This window comes from Carlito syrichta, unplaced genomic scaffold (assembly GCF_000164805.1).
Source record: "Carlito syrichta isolate Samal-C Ts95f unplaced genomic scaffold, Tarsius_syrichta-2.0.1 Scaffold302567, whole genome shotgun sequence".
Classification (NCBI taxonomy): domain Eukaryota; kingdom Metazoa; phylum Chordata; class Mammalia; order Primates; family Tarsiidae; genus Carlito; species Carlito syrichta.
The window spans coordinates 93,151-107,318 of NW_007246663.1; the positions used below are offsets into that span (position 1 = coordinate 93,151).

The window sequence follows — 14,168 nt, forward strand, 5'->3', positions numbered from 1 at the left end:
CCTATCACTTATGCCCAGGGAGATACTTATAATTCAATGCAGCTTCAATGAGATTCCCAGAAGTTTTTTTCCTCCCTCTAATTTGACGAGCTGTGTCTGCAATTCATATGAAATGGTAAAGGGCTAAAAATTAGGCAGTTTTGAAAAATAAAAATAAGTGGAGGGATTCATCTTTCCAGATATTAAGACTCAGAAATTAAGAAAGTGAAGTATTAATAGAGAGATAGAACTGATGGAATTGAGAGAACTCAAAAACAGACCTCTCACATGTTGTATGTATTTTCATATAAGACAGAATCAGTCTTACAAATCAGTAGAGAAAGAATTATTCAGTTAAAGGTTATGGATTAGTTGATTATACATGTGGGGAAAAGTAATAAAAATATGTCTATTTCACCCTAAAAAACATGGAAAAGCAAAAGCTTTAGAAGAACTAGGCCAATATGTTTATTACTTATAAGGAAAAAATATCTTTAGGTACAGAAACCACACCCAAGACATTTTAAAATTTGTACAATAAAAGATAAGCCATAGATTTGGAAAAGATTTTTGTAACATGTTTAACTGTCAAAGAATTCATTTCCAGATTATATAAAGAATTTGTATCCAATACTAAGAAAAAGACAAACAAAATAGAAAAATGAGCAAAGGGTATGAACAGTTATTTCACTGAAGAGGAAAACTGAATGGCCACTAAACATATGAAACAATACCTACCCTGATTAACAATCACAGAAGTGCATGTGAAAGTGAAATATAACGGGGCTCGGTGACTCAGCCTGTAATCCCGCACTTTGGGAGGCTGAGGTGAGTGGATTGCCTGAGCCCGTGGGTTCGAGACCTGCCTGGGCAACTTGGCGAGACCTCATCTCTACAATAAATCGAAAAATTAGGCGGGCGTCGTAGCACGCACCTGTGGTTCCAGCTACTTGGAAGGCTGAGGCGGAAGGATCGCCAGAGCCCAGCAGCTCGAGGCTGCTTTGACTGGGAGTGGCCACTGCATTCCTGTCTGGGTGAGAGAGTGAGACTCCAACTCAAAAAAAAAAAAAAAAAAGAAAGAAAGTGAAATATAATTGCAGAAATCTGGCAAAACTCATTAGGGCAAAGATATTAAGAATGGTAACTGAAAATGTAAAACATCCAATGAGTGTGTGTATTGGTAAATAGTTTTAGAGAATATTTTAGCAAAGTTGAAAAGTAGGATATTCTACAACCCACAATTTTTCTCCTAAACATGGTTGCCACAGAAATCCTGTCACTTGTGCTCAGAGAGACACGTATGGGATTACAAAATGCAATGTTTATTGTAAGAACTAAAACTTAGAAACTAAATGACAGTAAACAGGCAAATAGAAATTTAAGTTGTGTTATGTACTTATAAGGGAATATTGTAATGTAGTTTAAATGAATATACTCAGCCACAAGTCCCATGAATAAATCTCAAAATATATAATTTTGCAGAAAGTTTGATATCATTTGATTCCATTTCTGTATATTTTAAAAACATGCAAAATGATAATATGCATTGTTTTCGGCTACATACACATTCAGTTATAGGATAAAAAATGTGCATGAGAATGATAAATACTAAAGCAAGGATAAAGTTTCTTTTTGTAGAAGAATAGGATTGGGAAGAAAGACAGTAGCTTCAGCTATATCTGTAGTAAGTAGTATTTTAATTTTTAAAAAGGGAAAATATTAGCCGGGCATGGTTGCGTGCATCTGTAGTTCCAGCTACTTGGAAGGTTGAAGTGGAAGGATCTCCTGAGCACAGCAGCAGGTCGACGCTGCAGTGGCTGTGAGCATGCTGCTGCACTCTAACCTGGGTGACAAGAATGAGACTCCAACTCAAAAAAAGGGAGAGGGGAATAAATCTGAGGAAATAATATAGCAAAATATTAAGATTTGAAAAAAGCTACATGAGAGGAACATGGTTACTTATATTCTCTTAAGCATTTCTATACAATCAACGTATTGAGTAGTTTTTTAAAGTGAGTATAGTTATATTGGGCTCCATACTTTCTTTGAGTTCCTTAGCTCCTGATTATCCAGGACAATCACACCCAGGCCCATTTCTTCTGATCAGGTTTTCCAGTTAGTTTGTTCTGAAACTGGTTTCTAAAGACTGAATATTAGTACAAAGCTAATCAAACAGTAAGCCAGTAGCCTTTTAAATAATAATCAGGTTAAAGCTAAATATGATACAATAGGGCTTTTGTGTCAGCAATTATTTTCTTTCATTCCTTAAAATTCACTTTTTAAAATTTTCTTTCAAAGAGCAGAATTTTTAGAACATTAATTCATTCAGTCAATTTCATAGTTGTCTAGAGAAAAATCCTTTTCCCATATTCGTTGATGTGAATACATTTGTTTTTTTTTTTCACCCTTGGTGTGAATAGATATACTGTTATGTTTTAAATAAAAGAAAATTGATGGAATTTCAAATAAAAATTCAAATCATTTAATATTTATTTAACATGAAGTATTTTAAGGTATGAAACAGAGACTGATAGAATTGGGAGGTTATAAAAGACCTTTAAATGTTTTATGTAGTCCAGTTGCCTATATTTCTACTTCCTTCTATTAAATTTCTTCCAAATGGTTATCTAATCTGTGTTTGAGAACTCTGAATAAAAGACAGGAATTGTATACAATTTGTGAAAATCCACTGGACATGTTAAACCGTATATTTTATAATACCTTAGTTTTAATCTGAGCAGTCTTCACAGGTATTATATATTCCCACCACTGCCCTCCAGTTTTGTCTGCTTGACTTTTAAAATTTACTACTGATCTTAAAACTTGATGCATATAATCAAATAAATTTAATGCTGAGCCCATTATCTAGGAAGAAAGCATCTTTTTTACAGCCTCAGGAATTAATTCAAGTCCAGACCTGTCTTAAAACAGCCCATTAAAGTTTTCTGAAAACCAATTTACAGAACTCTAGTTTAAGTAAAGTATTATGAGAAAGCAAGAATTGTTTGGGATTGCTGGAGAAATATATTTTGTTGTTGTTGTTGTTGTTTTGAGTTGGAGTCTCACTCTGTCTCACAGACTGAAGTGCAGTGGCCGCTTCCAGTCACTGCAGCCTCTACCTGCAGGGCTCCGGCAATCCTTCCTCCTCAGCCTTCCAAGTAGCTGGGACTACAGGCTCATGCTACCATGCCCGCCTAATTTTTTAGTTTATTGTAGAGATGAGGTCTTGCCAAGTTACCCAGGTGGGTCTCGAACCCTCGGGCTCAGGCAATCCACTCACCTCAGCCTCCCAAGGCACGGGATTACAGGCTGAGCCACTGAGCCTGGCTGAGAAATTTATTTGTTTAATTAAACACCAGTGCCCCGCCTCTCCATGCCAAGGTTCACTGTGGCTTAATGAACTTCATGTATATCCCTATAAACTGGTTATTGGTATCATAAAGACTTATTTTGGAGATATTAAGTTGTGCGTCATACTACTAAGACTTTTATCTACTGGAAAGACTGGCCTGGTAGGGTTTGTCTTAGATTTTATATCAGCAATCTTTTTTTTTAAACCTATCATGTCTAAATAACATGAAAGAAGATAGCACTGTGGCACATATTGCATTTTAACTGTTGAGTAGGAAATTTGAATATAAAATAGTGTGATTTGCTTTTGTCTAAGTATTGTTTTCACATTTTGTTTGTGATGTATCTTATCTGTGGAAGTAGTAATACAATCATTTTAGTGGCTCTAATCCAGGATGTTTACTGGACCTTAACCCTCACAGCCTTGCTCACCACTGCATGCCAGTATTCCTTGCAGAAAAGGGTTTGTAAGCATATAACCATCTAAGACCGAACTCCCACTCTGCCTTCTACCTTGCTTTCCTCAGTTGAAGTCTTCTGTTAGAATGGACAGTATTTGATACTTATGTGCCTCAAAAGGTAGCAACTAGTAATATTAAACAAAAAGGCATTGGATAGGGATCCATGCCCATGTCCAAAATAAGCTCCTTTTGATTATTCTAATGTCTAAGAAATGGGAAGAAAGTTTAAAATGAAGAAAAGTAATATGAAGAGACATTTGTATTTGAGAGTATTATTAGATCCTTTAATTTGGGTGTAATTATACTGAATATTTTTATTAGTTTTCATCTCTCATGCAATGAAATTAATGTATCTTGATAGATAATTGATTATTTAATAGTGGATGCCACAGCTTCTTACAACTATATACCATATTGAATGAGAATGCCAATTAACATCAGTAACAACAATTCTGAAACTTGCAGAATGTAGTTTAATCTTCCTTTGAAGGCTTAGAAATCACTTAAGACTATGTCTAATCGCCATTATGAATATCCATTATTTCAGTGTCTCAAACTGGGATATAGATTAGCCAGATGAGGCCATATCTACCCCTCCTACTTTTACTCTCACTCCAAATTTACATGTAAAATTTCAATTTCTTTAGTAGTATTTTTGGAAAGGTAGCAGAAACACAGTTGCTACACAGTAGAAACCAGCCCTCGAGTGACACATGGGGGTACACAGTTACCAGTGGCATCCTCCACTGTCTTAATTTTGTGCTTTTTTGTAGCACTTAATCATTTGAGCCTTGTATCACTTATTCAGGAAAAATAAACGTGAACAATCTTTACCCTAACAGGAAAAGATAGCCAAGTTTCCTTGTCCTTGATCAAAACTTACCAAATCAATAAGCAGAGTCAAATCTATCTAATGTCCTGGTAAGTCCACTTGTACACAGGCTGCCCTTGACTAGTGGGATTTGATTGTGTCTTAGAATTTGGTTGAAGGACTATAATTATAAATCGATTTCAATCTTGTTATCAGTGATTTGTGAAGGTGTCTATCTGCTGATCAATACATAATTTTTTTTTTTTTTGAGTTGGAGTCTCACTCTGTCGCCCAGACTGGAGTGCAGTGGCCGCTTCTGGTCACCGCAGCCTTGACCTCGACCTGCTGGGCTCTGGCGATCCTTCCACCTCAGCCTTCCAAGTAGCCGGAATTACAGGCATGCGCTACCACGCCTGACTGATTTTTTTATTTATTGTAGAGGTGAGGTCTCTCTGCCCAGGCAGATCTCAAGCCCACAGGCTCAGGCAATCCACTCACCTCAGCCTCCCAAAGGCGCGGGATTACAGTCTGAGCCACCGAGCCCAGCTGATCAATACATAATTAATTTCAGTTGGTACATTCAGTTATGATATCACTAATTAATGTGAAATAAACGAATATGTTCTTTTTTCTACTGTTGAGGGGCCCAGTTCAATATGGCAGATTGCTATTGCAGTTTTTAAAATGTGCTGAAAATTGTTGAACTTCTTCCTTTCTTTCGGGGAATATTGCTACCTACTTAAAGTTTTATATTTATTTGATGTCTTACACTCAATTATAGTTCTTCTTTATGATGCTGGAATCATCCCAGCGGATATCCATCTGATCCATCTGACCCTGACCCTTGACAGAGTTCCCTCAGCTGTAGTTATTCCTTGCTTTCTGTCACGTTTCCCCCATTCTTCTCATCTTGTGCTTTGCCTGCTGCCAACTTTCAATCAGGCATTTTTCTAAGGAGTCCAAGTTTGTTTCTGTAAGGAATGATATTTAGAAACCTAGATCTGAAACCGACATCTTCATTGCAACTGGTGTATCATTATTTTTAAGACTTTGAAGTGGATAGAGCTTAGGAGAAGTGCACGTGTGTTTTAACTGTAAGTTCATATTGATGTTTGCAAAGCAAAGTTAACATTACAAGTTTTTCATCATAACCTCTTTGATTTTATTATTGTATCTCATTTTTTCTAATACTGAAAATCTTGGTTTCTAATAATATTATTTGTTTTGTCCCACTATATGCATAAAGTTGTTTCAGCACTGCACTACTAATATTATTACCAATAGTAAAACAGTTGAATGAAATTAAATATTACTTTGTAGATTTTTTAGGCCATAGAATATATCCCCCTAAGCATGTAGTAATTTTTAATGTTTTTAATTTATTTTTGAACTTGTGCAAAGAAAATTAACATAATTCAAAATTAAGCTATATAGAAAAGGTATACTCAGAGAAGTCTCACTTCCTATCCCCACCTTCAGCCTTTCCCCATCCTCCAGCCTCTCCCCTTTTATCCATTTTACTAGTTTCCAGTTTAGTCTTTTTTGTTGTTGTTATATTTTGTTTTGCAAAAATAAGCTCTTGTGTACATACATATGTGTATGTATAAATGTATGTAAGATGTTAGTATTCCTCATCCTTATGTTAAATATGAGGGAGTCCCAAATAACTGGAATTATCTTTTGTAGGGCAGGCCTCTTGTAGTACACTCAGAATTTGTTCCTCTGGATCACATGGTCAATCAGTTTTTATCTGGAAGTTTTGAGAAAGTTGTGTCATGATTTGTGGAAGAAATGTCCCAAGTTGTGGCAAACAGGTTACTGGTTCTTCCACCATGACAATGCACCTGCCCACACTGCACTGCATGTTCAGCAGTTTTTGACCAAAAAACAACATGACCCCTGTATCCCACCCTCCTTGTTCACCCAATTTTAGACCAACCAACTTTTTTGTTTTGGTTTCCTTGGGTGAAGAAAGTCCTCAAAGGGAAACATTTTGCCAATGTGGAAGAGGTGAAACAAAAAATGGCAGAAGCACTAAAAGGCATCAAAATTGATGAGTTCAAAACTGTTTTGACCAATGGAAAAAGCGTCTCGATAGGTATATTGCATCAAACGGAGAGTACTTTGAAGGTGACTGAAGTTCAAAGATGTAAGAGTAAATACACAATTTTTAAAATTTTAATTTAATTTTATTTTAAAGTAGTAGGGTACAGTCAGGATTGTGTACATAAGTGGTTTAGGTACAGGTTAAGTTTTGGGCCTCCCATTGGACCTCACTTCACCTGGATTAGAATCAGGTACCTTTATTGAAGTTATGTGGACCTTCCCCTTCTCCTGGCAGTGTCTCACTACCACTAATTCCTTTTTTGTAATTTTATGATAGGTGTTCAGGGTCCACGTATGAGTGAAAACATGTACTCAGTTCTTTATTTCTGTGATAAATCCCTGAGTATGATAGACTCCAAATCCATCCAAGTTACTGCGAAGTCCATAATTCTATCCTTCTTTATGGCTGTGTAATACTCCATTGTATGTATGTACCACATTTTTTTAATCCGGTTTTGATTGGCACCATGGTTGGTTCCATGTTTTTACTATTTTGAATAGTATTGCAATAAACAATGCGTGCACAGGTATCTTTTTTATAGAATGATTTATGTTCTTGTGGGTAAATTCCCAGGGGAGGATTGCTAGGACATATGGAAGGTCAATTTCTAGTTCTTTTAGAAATTACCATACTGTTTTCCATAGAGGTTGAAATAGTTTGCACTCCCACCAACAATGTAAAAGCATTCCTTTTTCTCCTTATCCTTGCCAGCATCTGTTTTTTGTTTTGTTTTGTTTTTTATTTTATTAACGATGACCATTAGATGATATCTCAGTGTGGTTTTGGTTTGCATTTCTCTGATGATTAGTGAAGCTGAACATTTTTTCATGTGTCTGTTGGCTGCTCATATATCTTCTTTTGAGAAGTGTCTATTCATGTCTTTTGCCCATTTTTTAATGGGGCTGTTTGGTTTTTTCCTTTAGGCACATTTGAGTTCATTGTAGATCCTGGATGTTAGGCCTTGTGAGATGCAGAGTTGGCAAATATTTTTTCTCATTTGGTGAGCTGTTCCCCACTCTCTTGATGTTTTCTTTTGTTTTGCTCACGCTTTTCAGTTTGATAAGGTCCTACTTTTCTATCTTATCTCTTATGGCATGGGCATCTGGGGTTTTCATTAGGAGTTGGTTTCCTACTCCAATTTCCATGATGGTGTCATTTGCATTTTCTAAGATTCTTATCGTTTGAGGTTTTGTGTTTAGGTGTTTGATCCATTTAGAGTTGATTTTTGTGTATGGTAATAGGTAGGAGTCCTATTTCATTCTTCTGCATGTAGTCAGCCAGTTTTCTCAGCACCATTTACTGAATAGATTCTCCTCTCCCCAGTGGTTGTTGGTGGAGACTTTGTTGAAGATGAGTTGGTTAAGAAATAGAGATTTTGCTTCTGGAATCTCTGTCCTGTTCCATTGGTCTATATGCCGGTTCTTGTACCAATACCAGGCTGTTTTGATTATTGTAGCCTTATAATAAAGTTTAAAGAGTGGGAGTGTGATACCTCCTACTTTGTTTCTTTTGCTAAGGATTCTTTTGACTATTCGTGGTGATTTATGTTTCCATAAGAATTTCTGTATTGTCGTTTCCAGGGCTGAGAAGAATGATTTTGGTAATTTAATGGGTGTTGCATTGAATCTGTAGATTGTCTTGGGTAGGATGGACATCTTAACAATGTTGATTTTTTTTCAATCCATGAGCATGGAATATTTTTCCATTTGTTTGTGTCTTCTTTGATTTCTTTGAGCATTGTTTTATGGGTTTTTTTTATTGTAAAGGTCTTTCACTTCTCCGATTAGAAAGATGCCAAGGTATTTCATTTTTTTGTGTGTGGCTATTGTGAATGAGGTTGTACTTTTTATTTGACTGTCTGCCTGTTTGTTGTTGGTATATAAAAATGTGACTGTATTTTGCACATTATTTTATACCTTGAGACTTTGCCAAAGTCATTTATTGGTGCACGGAAATTTTTTACAGATTCCCTTGCATTTTCCAGGTATAGAACTATATTGTCCACAAAGAGGGACAGCTTAACTTTCTCTCTTCCTATTTGAATATCCCTGAAATCCTTCTCTTGTCATTTTTGCGCTAGCTAGGACTTCCAACACTATGTTGAACAAGAGGGGTGAGAGTGGGCAGCCATGTGTGAGAAACAAACTCACCTGTCCAAAACCAAAGGATGGACACAGAAATATGGAGTGCAGCAGAAGCGATACTTTAATGGCAGTCTTATAAGATTGGGTGTCTGGTGGGCAGGCCCACCAAAGCAGGAAGAATCAGCACCTTTATTACTAAAATGCACATCTGTCCCTCTCCTGGTTCCTTATTGGAGGAATACTTGCAGGAGTTACACACTTTGCCGTAGGACACCTACATGTTACATGTTGATTGGCTTTACAGAATTATCTCATTTACATGTCCTGTTTGCTGATTGGCTTACAGGATTGCTATTCTGATTGGATTCTGCCAAAAGTTTGAACATGTAGTCCGCCAAAGTAAAAACCCCGCAAAAAGGAAGCACAAAGAATCAGGAAGTAACTCAGCAAAGGCATTTAAACATGGCTCAGGCCGGGCTTGGTGGCTCAGCCTGTAATCCCGCGCTTTGGGAGGCTGAGGTGAGTGGATTCCTGAAACCGCGGGTTCGAGACCCGCCTGGGCAACTTGGCGAGACCTCTTCTCTACAATACATCAAAAATTAGCCGGGCGTGTTAGTGCGGCCTGTAGTTCTGGCTACTTGGAAGGCTGAGGCGGAAGGATCGCCGGAGCCCAGCAGGTCGAGGCTGTGGTGGCCGGGAGCGGCCACTGCACTCCAGTCTGGGTGACAGAGTGAGACTCCAACTCAAAACAAACAAACAAACAAACAAAAAATTAAAAATTTTAAAAAGCAAAACTTAATCGGTAACCCCTTGTTTAGATGTGTCATGGTTTGTTCAGCCAATCTCAAATTAATATACTTTCAGGTTTCTAGCACATATATTGGGTTTATTTTTAAAGTATCTATTTTAAATTATTTAAACTGTTAAGTGTGGTCTAATTGCATAAAACTCAAACTATTATGACCTGTGATCCCTGCCTTTGCATGCCTTTTCAACTTCATTTCACACCATCCCCAGGCATGCTATACTCATGGCTTCCAGTTTGACTTTCTCAGAGTGTTTCTTGCCTCCCTATTTAATTTAGTTTCTTTTCTTTCTTTCTTTTTTTTTTTCTTTTTTTTTGAGTTGGAGTCTTACTCCGTCGCCCAGGCTGGAGTGCAGTGGCCCGCTCACAGCCACCCCAGCGTCGATCTGCTGTGTTCTGGCTATCCTTCCGCTTCAGCCTTCCAAGTAGCCGGAACTACAGTCACACACTACCATACCCAGTTAATTTTTGTTTTGATTTATTGTAGAGACGAGGTCTCACCAAGTTGCCCAGGCTGGTCTCAAACTCACAGGCTTAGGCAATCCACTCGCCTCGGCCTCCCAAAGTGCTGAGCCACCAAACCCGGCCAGTTTCTTTTCTTTCAAGTCACTATTATTTCATTCTATTTATTTCCTTTTTAGCCACTTAAAACAGTCTGATGTAACTTTATTGTCTTCATTTCGGCAGTATCATATAGTGGCTAACAGCTCAGGCTTTTCGCCAAATGATCTGATATTGAAGCATCGTCATGGTCATGTGACCCTGGTCACATTAACTTAGCACTCTATACCTCAGTTTCTTCATCTAAAAATGGGGATAATAATAGTATTTTCCTTAGATGGTTTGTGAGAAATGAGTGGTTAATAAATGTAAACACTTGTGTAGTTACTTGCATATACTATTAATAAGTATAAAATAAATGCTGACTATATCAGTATTACTATTTAATTGTTCCTTGCCTCTGTACTCTCAATAAGCTCTGCAGTAGCAAGAACTGTGTCTGTTTTTCTTGTTTCCCTTTGTTACTTCAGAACTCAAAAAAGAGTTCCTGAGATACAAGGAGCACTTTCATATTTGTTACTAAATGAATAATAGTTAAAATTCACCTCTCTTTTCATTAAAACATTCTCAGAAATATGTGACTAAAATAATACTTTCTAATATATATCATATGCAGTTGCAAATTCAGCAGATATTTCCATCAAATTCAGCATCAAAATATGAGTGCCTACTATTAACATATCTTAGAAGTTCTGACCAAATAGTAAATCTGAAACAGAAATCAGAAATTATTCCTATCAGAAAAAGACTAGAATTACCATGTTTGCTTTGACACACTTATATATCAATGAAACCCAAAAGAACCAACTAAAATCCTCTTAGAATTGTTGAGAGTTTAATAAAGAATCAGATTTGAGCTATACATAAAGAAATTGATTTCCAAGTAATACAAGTAATTACAAGTTAAGGGCATAATTGAAGAAAACAACAACAACAACAAAGAAAAGTACCTGGCAATATCCCTCGCAAGAAATATGTGGAATATGTCGTTTTATGGAGAAGATTAGAAAACTTTACTGAGATGACATACCTTGTTTCCAGGTGGAAATATTGAATATTACAGAAATTAAAATTCTTCTTATCAAATTATTGCAAATCAAACTTGTTTGTAGTTTCTTGGGAACCTTGTCAAAATTATTTTAAAGTTTATATAGAAAATGTTTGAAAATGAACAGAAATGGTTTGATGGCCACTCTTTAACAAAGATTCATAACACACAATTGCTAGCAACTAGGGGAAAATAAAACTCACACCGGCCCATAACTTTTAGTATATTATATTTTATATAATATATATAGCACAATATATGGGATAGGCTTCTGAAGTTAACCAAGTATACTATAGATACCTCATTAGTAGATAATAAGTATGTCATATAATTTTATGGCAAAGAATCTCAGATACAAGAGAGGTTGTAATTTACCTAGCATTGAGCTTATTAGAGATAGCATCAACATTTTACTGATGATTCTAGGTAATTTTTTTTTTTTTTTTTTGAGTTGGAGTCTCACTCCTTCGCCCAGACTGGAGTGCAGTGGCTGCTCCCGGCCACTGCAGCCTCGACCTGCTGGGCTCCAGTGATCCTTCTACCTCAGCCTTTCGAGTAGCCGGAATTACAGGCGCGTACTACCGCACCCGGCTGATTTTTTGATTTATTGTAGAGATGAGGTCTCGCTGCCCAAGCAGGTCTCGAACCCGCGGGCTCAGGCAATCCACTCTCCTCAGCCTCCCAAAGGTGTGGAATTACAGGCTGAGCCACCGAGCCCGGCTGATTCTAGGTAATTTTAAACCATTGCTATAAAAAAGAATAAATGTTCCATTTAATGTGTGTGTAGTCTAGGATGACTGCTTTGTTGCAGTTTTCCTAGGACTTTTCCCGATTTCAGCATGACAAGTCCCATGTCTCAGGAAACCTCTCAGTCATCGACAAAACCAGGATGGTTGATCTCCCTAGAGCAGTCTATAGAAAAGATGCTTATGGCTACAAATAGTGTTACCCATAAACTGAAGTGTGTGTCATGTGTCTAATCTGATCTGGAGTAACTCATCCAATGGTCTGTCTAGGCCACAAGTTACTAAAGGCACACAGAGTTCCCTCTGGAGGCCTCATCTATTCAAGAGTTTTCAAGTTTGGATTTAATCAAGAATATGTAGTAGGATTCTGTAAGACTCCCAGCAATCATCTGCAAACTGAGTAGGAGAATTGAGGCCACATGACTTATATCCTGCAACTAATCACTGCGCTTATGATACTTGTTGTATGTTGACTTTTAGAGTAATTTTTCCCTATAGGCTGCACATCTCAGCAAAAGTCATTTTGCTAGGGATTTACTTACTTTAATTTTTTCCAACGTATCAGTCAGTGGAAATCTTTTTTCAAATAGTAATTTGCTTATCTCTTGCCTTGATCTACAAAAGATTTAAGATAATGTATTGAGTATGCTGAAGATGAATATTAGTAGATGATCTGATGCTTGTGTGTATTATATAGTCATTAAGTTGTCAAGTGTGCTCTGTATCATCATGGGACTGTCCTCCTTGCAAAATTAAGAAGAGTTTCTTTTTTTCAGCTATATTCACCAAATTATAAATGCAATGAAAATTTCTTAAGTATCAAGTAAAATATTTTAGAAATTCACCAGAAATGCAAGCCACATTTACACTATTTTAAGTCTTGCTTATTACAAAGAACTCAGTTACCTCTGTAATCCTGTAGCACCATTAAGTATGCATTGTGAAGGCAGCTGATTTACCAAGTTTGATTAAAAGGTCATGAGTTATGACACTTAAATTTACTTGCAATTTCTTCAAGTAAGGTGGTGAAAAGAAAGGGCAAAATTATGATGCTATGTGTAACAACTGCCATCTAAACTTCTGTTGAATTTTTTCTACAGATTATAAAGTGTATTCATAATAGATTATTTTGCAGTCAGCCTGTTGAATTATCTGCTTCTTGTCACACAAAGTAACATGTGACTTCATGCCACAACTAAAGTATTTTCTCTTTATTATTTTTTAGTTTCTAAAAAGCACGGAAAGCTCATTACTTTCTTACGAACATTCATGAAGTCTCGTCCAACAAAACAGAAGCTGAAGCAACGGGGAATCTTGAAAGAGAGAGTATTTGGTTGTGACTTGGGCGAGCACCTTTTGAATTCTGGTTTTGAAGGTAAACATAAAAATTACAAGCTCATACTTTCTGTTTCTGACCTCCCTATATTGGTTTTCCATAACCAATCATGGAATAGATTAGACAATTATATCTGTTTCATTTCAGTTCAGCAGACACATTGTGCTTTCTCAGTACTTATTTCTAGGTAGAACTAAGGATCCACTTTGGCATCAGAGATACTCATTATCTGTTTGGTGAGAGTAGGACATTGACACAGAAGGTAAAACAACAGTGTTATTTTGCATCATTTGTTTTATATGTGCAGATTGCTTCTTCAGTCAGTTTTCCCATTCACATTTTGTCCTGATATATTTATTTCTTCCTGTGAAAAAACAGTCATAGTTATGAGACTTACCAAAACCAGTCTCCTAACTTTTGTACAAAAATTTATATTCTGACTGGGCTAGATGGCTCAGCCTGTAATCCCAGCACTTTGGGTGGCCGAGGTGAGTTGATTGCCTGAGCCCACGGGTTCAAGACCAGCCCAGGCAACTTGGCAAGACCTCGTCTCTGCAATAAATCAAAAAATTAGATGGGTGTGGTAGTACACGCCTATATTTCCTACTACTTGGAAGGCTGAAGTGGAAGGGTTGCCAGAGCCCAGCAGGTCGACACTGGGGTGGCCAGGAGTATGCCACCGCACTCCAGCCTGGGCGACAGAGTGAGACTCCAACTCAAAAACAAAAAAAAGTATATTCCTTTGTCTATAAATCAGTTTCTAAATCAAGAATTTAGTGACTAGATTAATGGAGGGTAGTGATAGATAGGAGACAAGGAAAAAAAAGACATATTTCTTCGATTTTTTTTTTTTTTTTTAGTTGGAGTCTCACTCTGTCG

At 37.0% G+C, this 14,168-nt stretch overlaps 1 protein-coding gene across 1 annotated transcript in view; it reads left to right on the forward strand.

Annotated features, from left to right (window-relative positions):
- Positions 1–14,168, forward strand: part of LOC103259228 (rho GTPase-activating protein 32-like) — a gene marked incomplete at its 5' end in the record, with an annotated part of 94,939 nt that overhangs the window by 70,384 nt on the left and 10,387 nt on the right. The window contains 1 exon segment of the mRNA XM_008056887.2: positions 13,179–13,328. Coding sequence (XP_008055078.2) covers positions 13,179–13,328 — 150 coding nt within the window.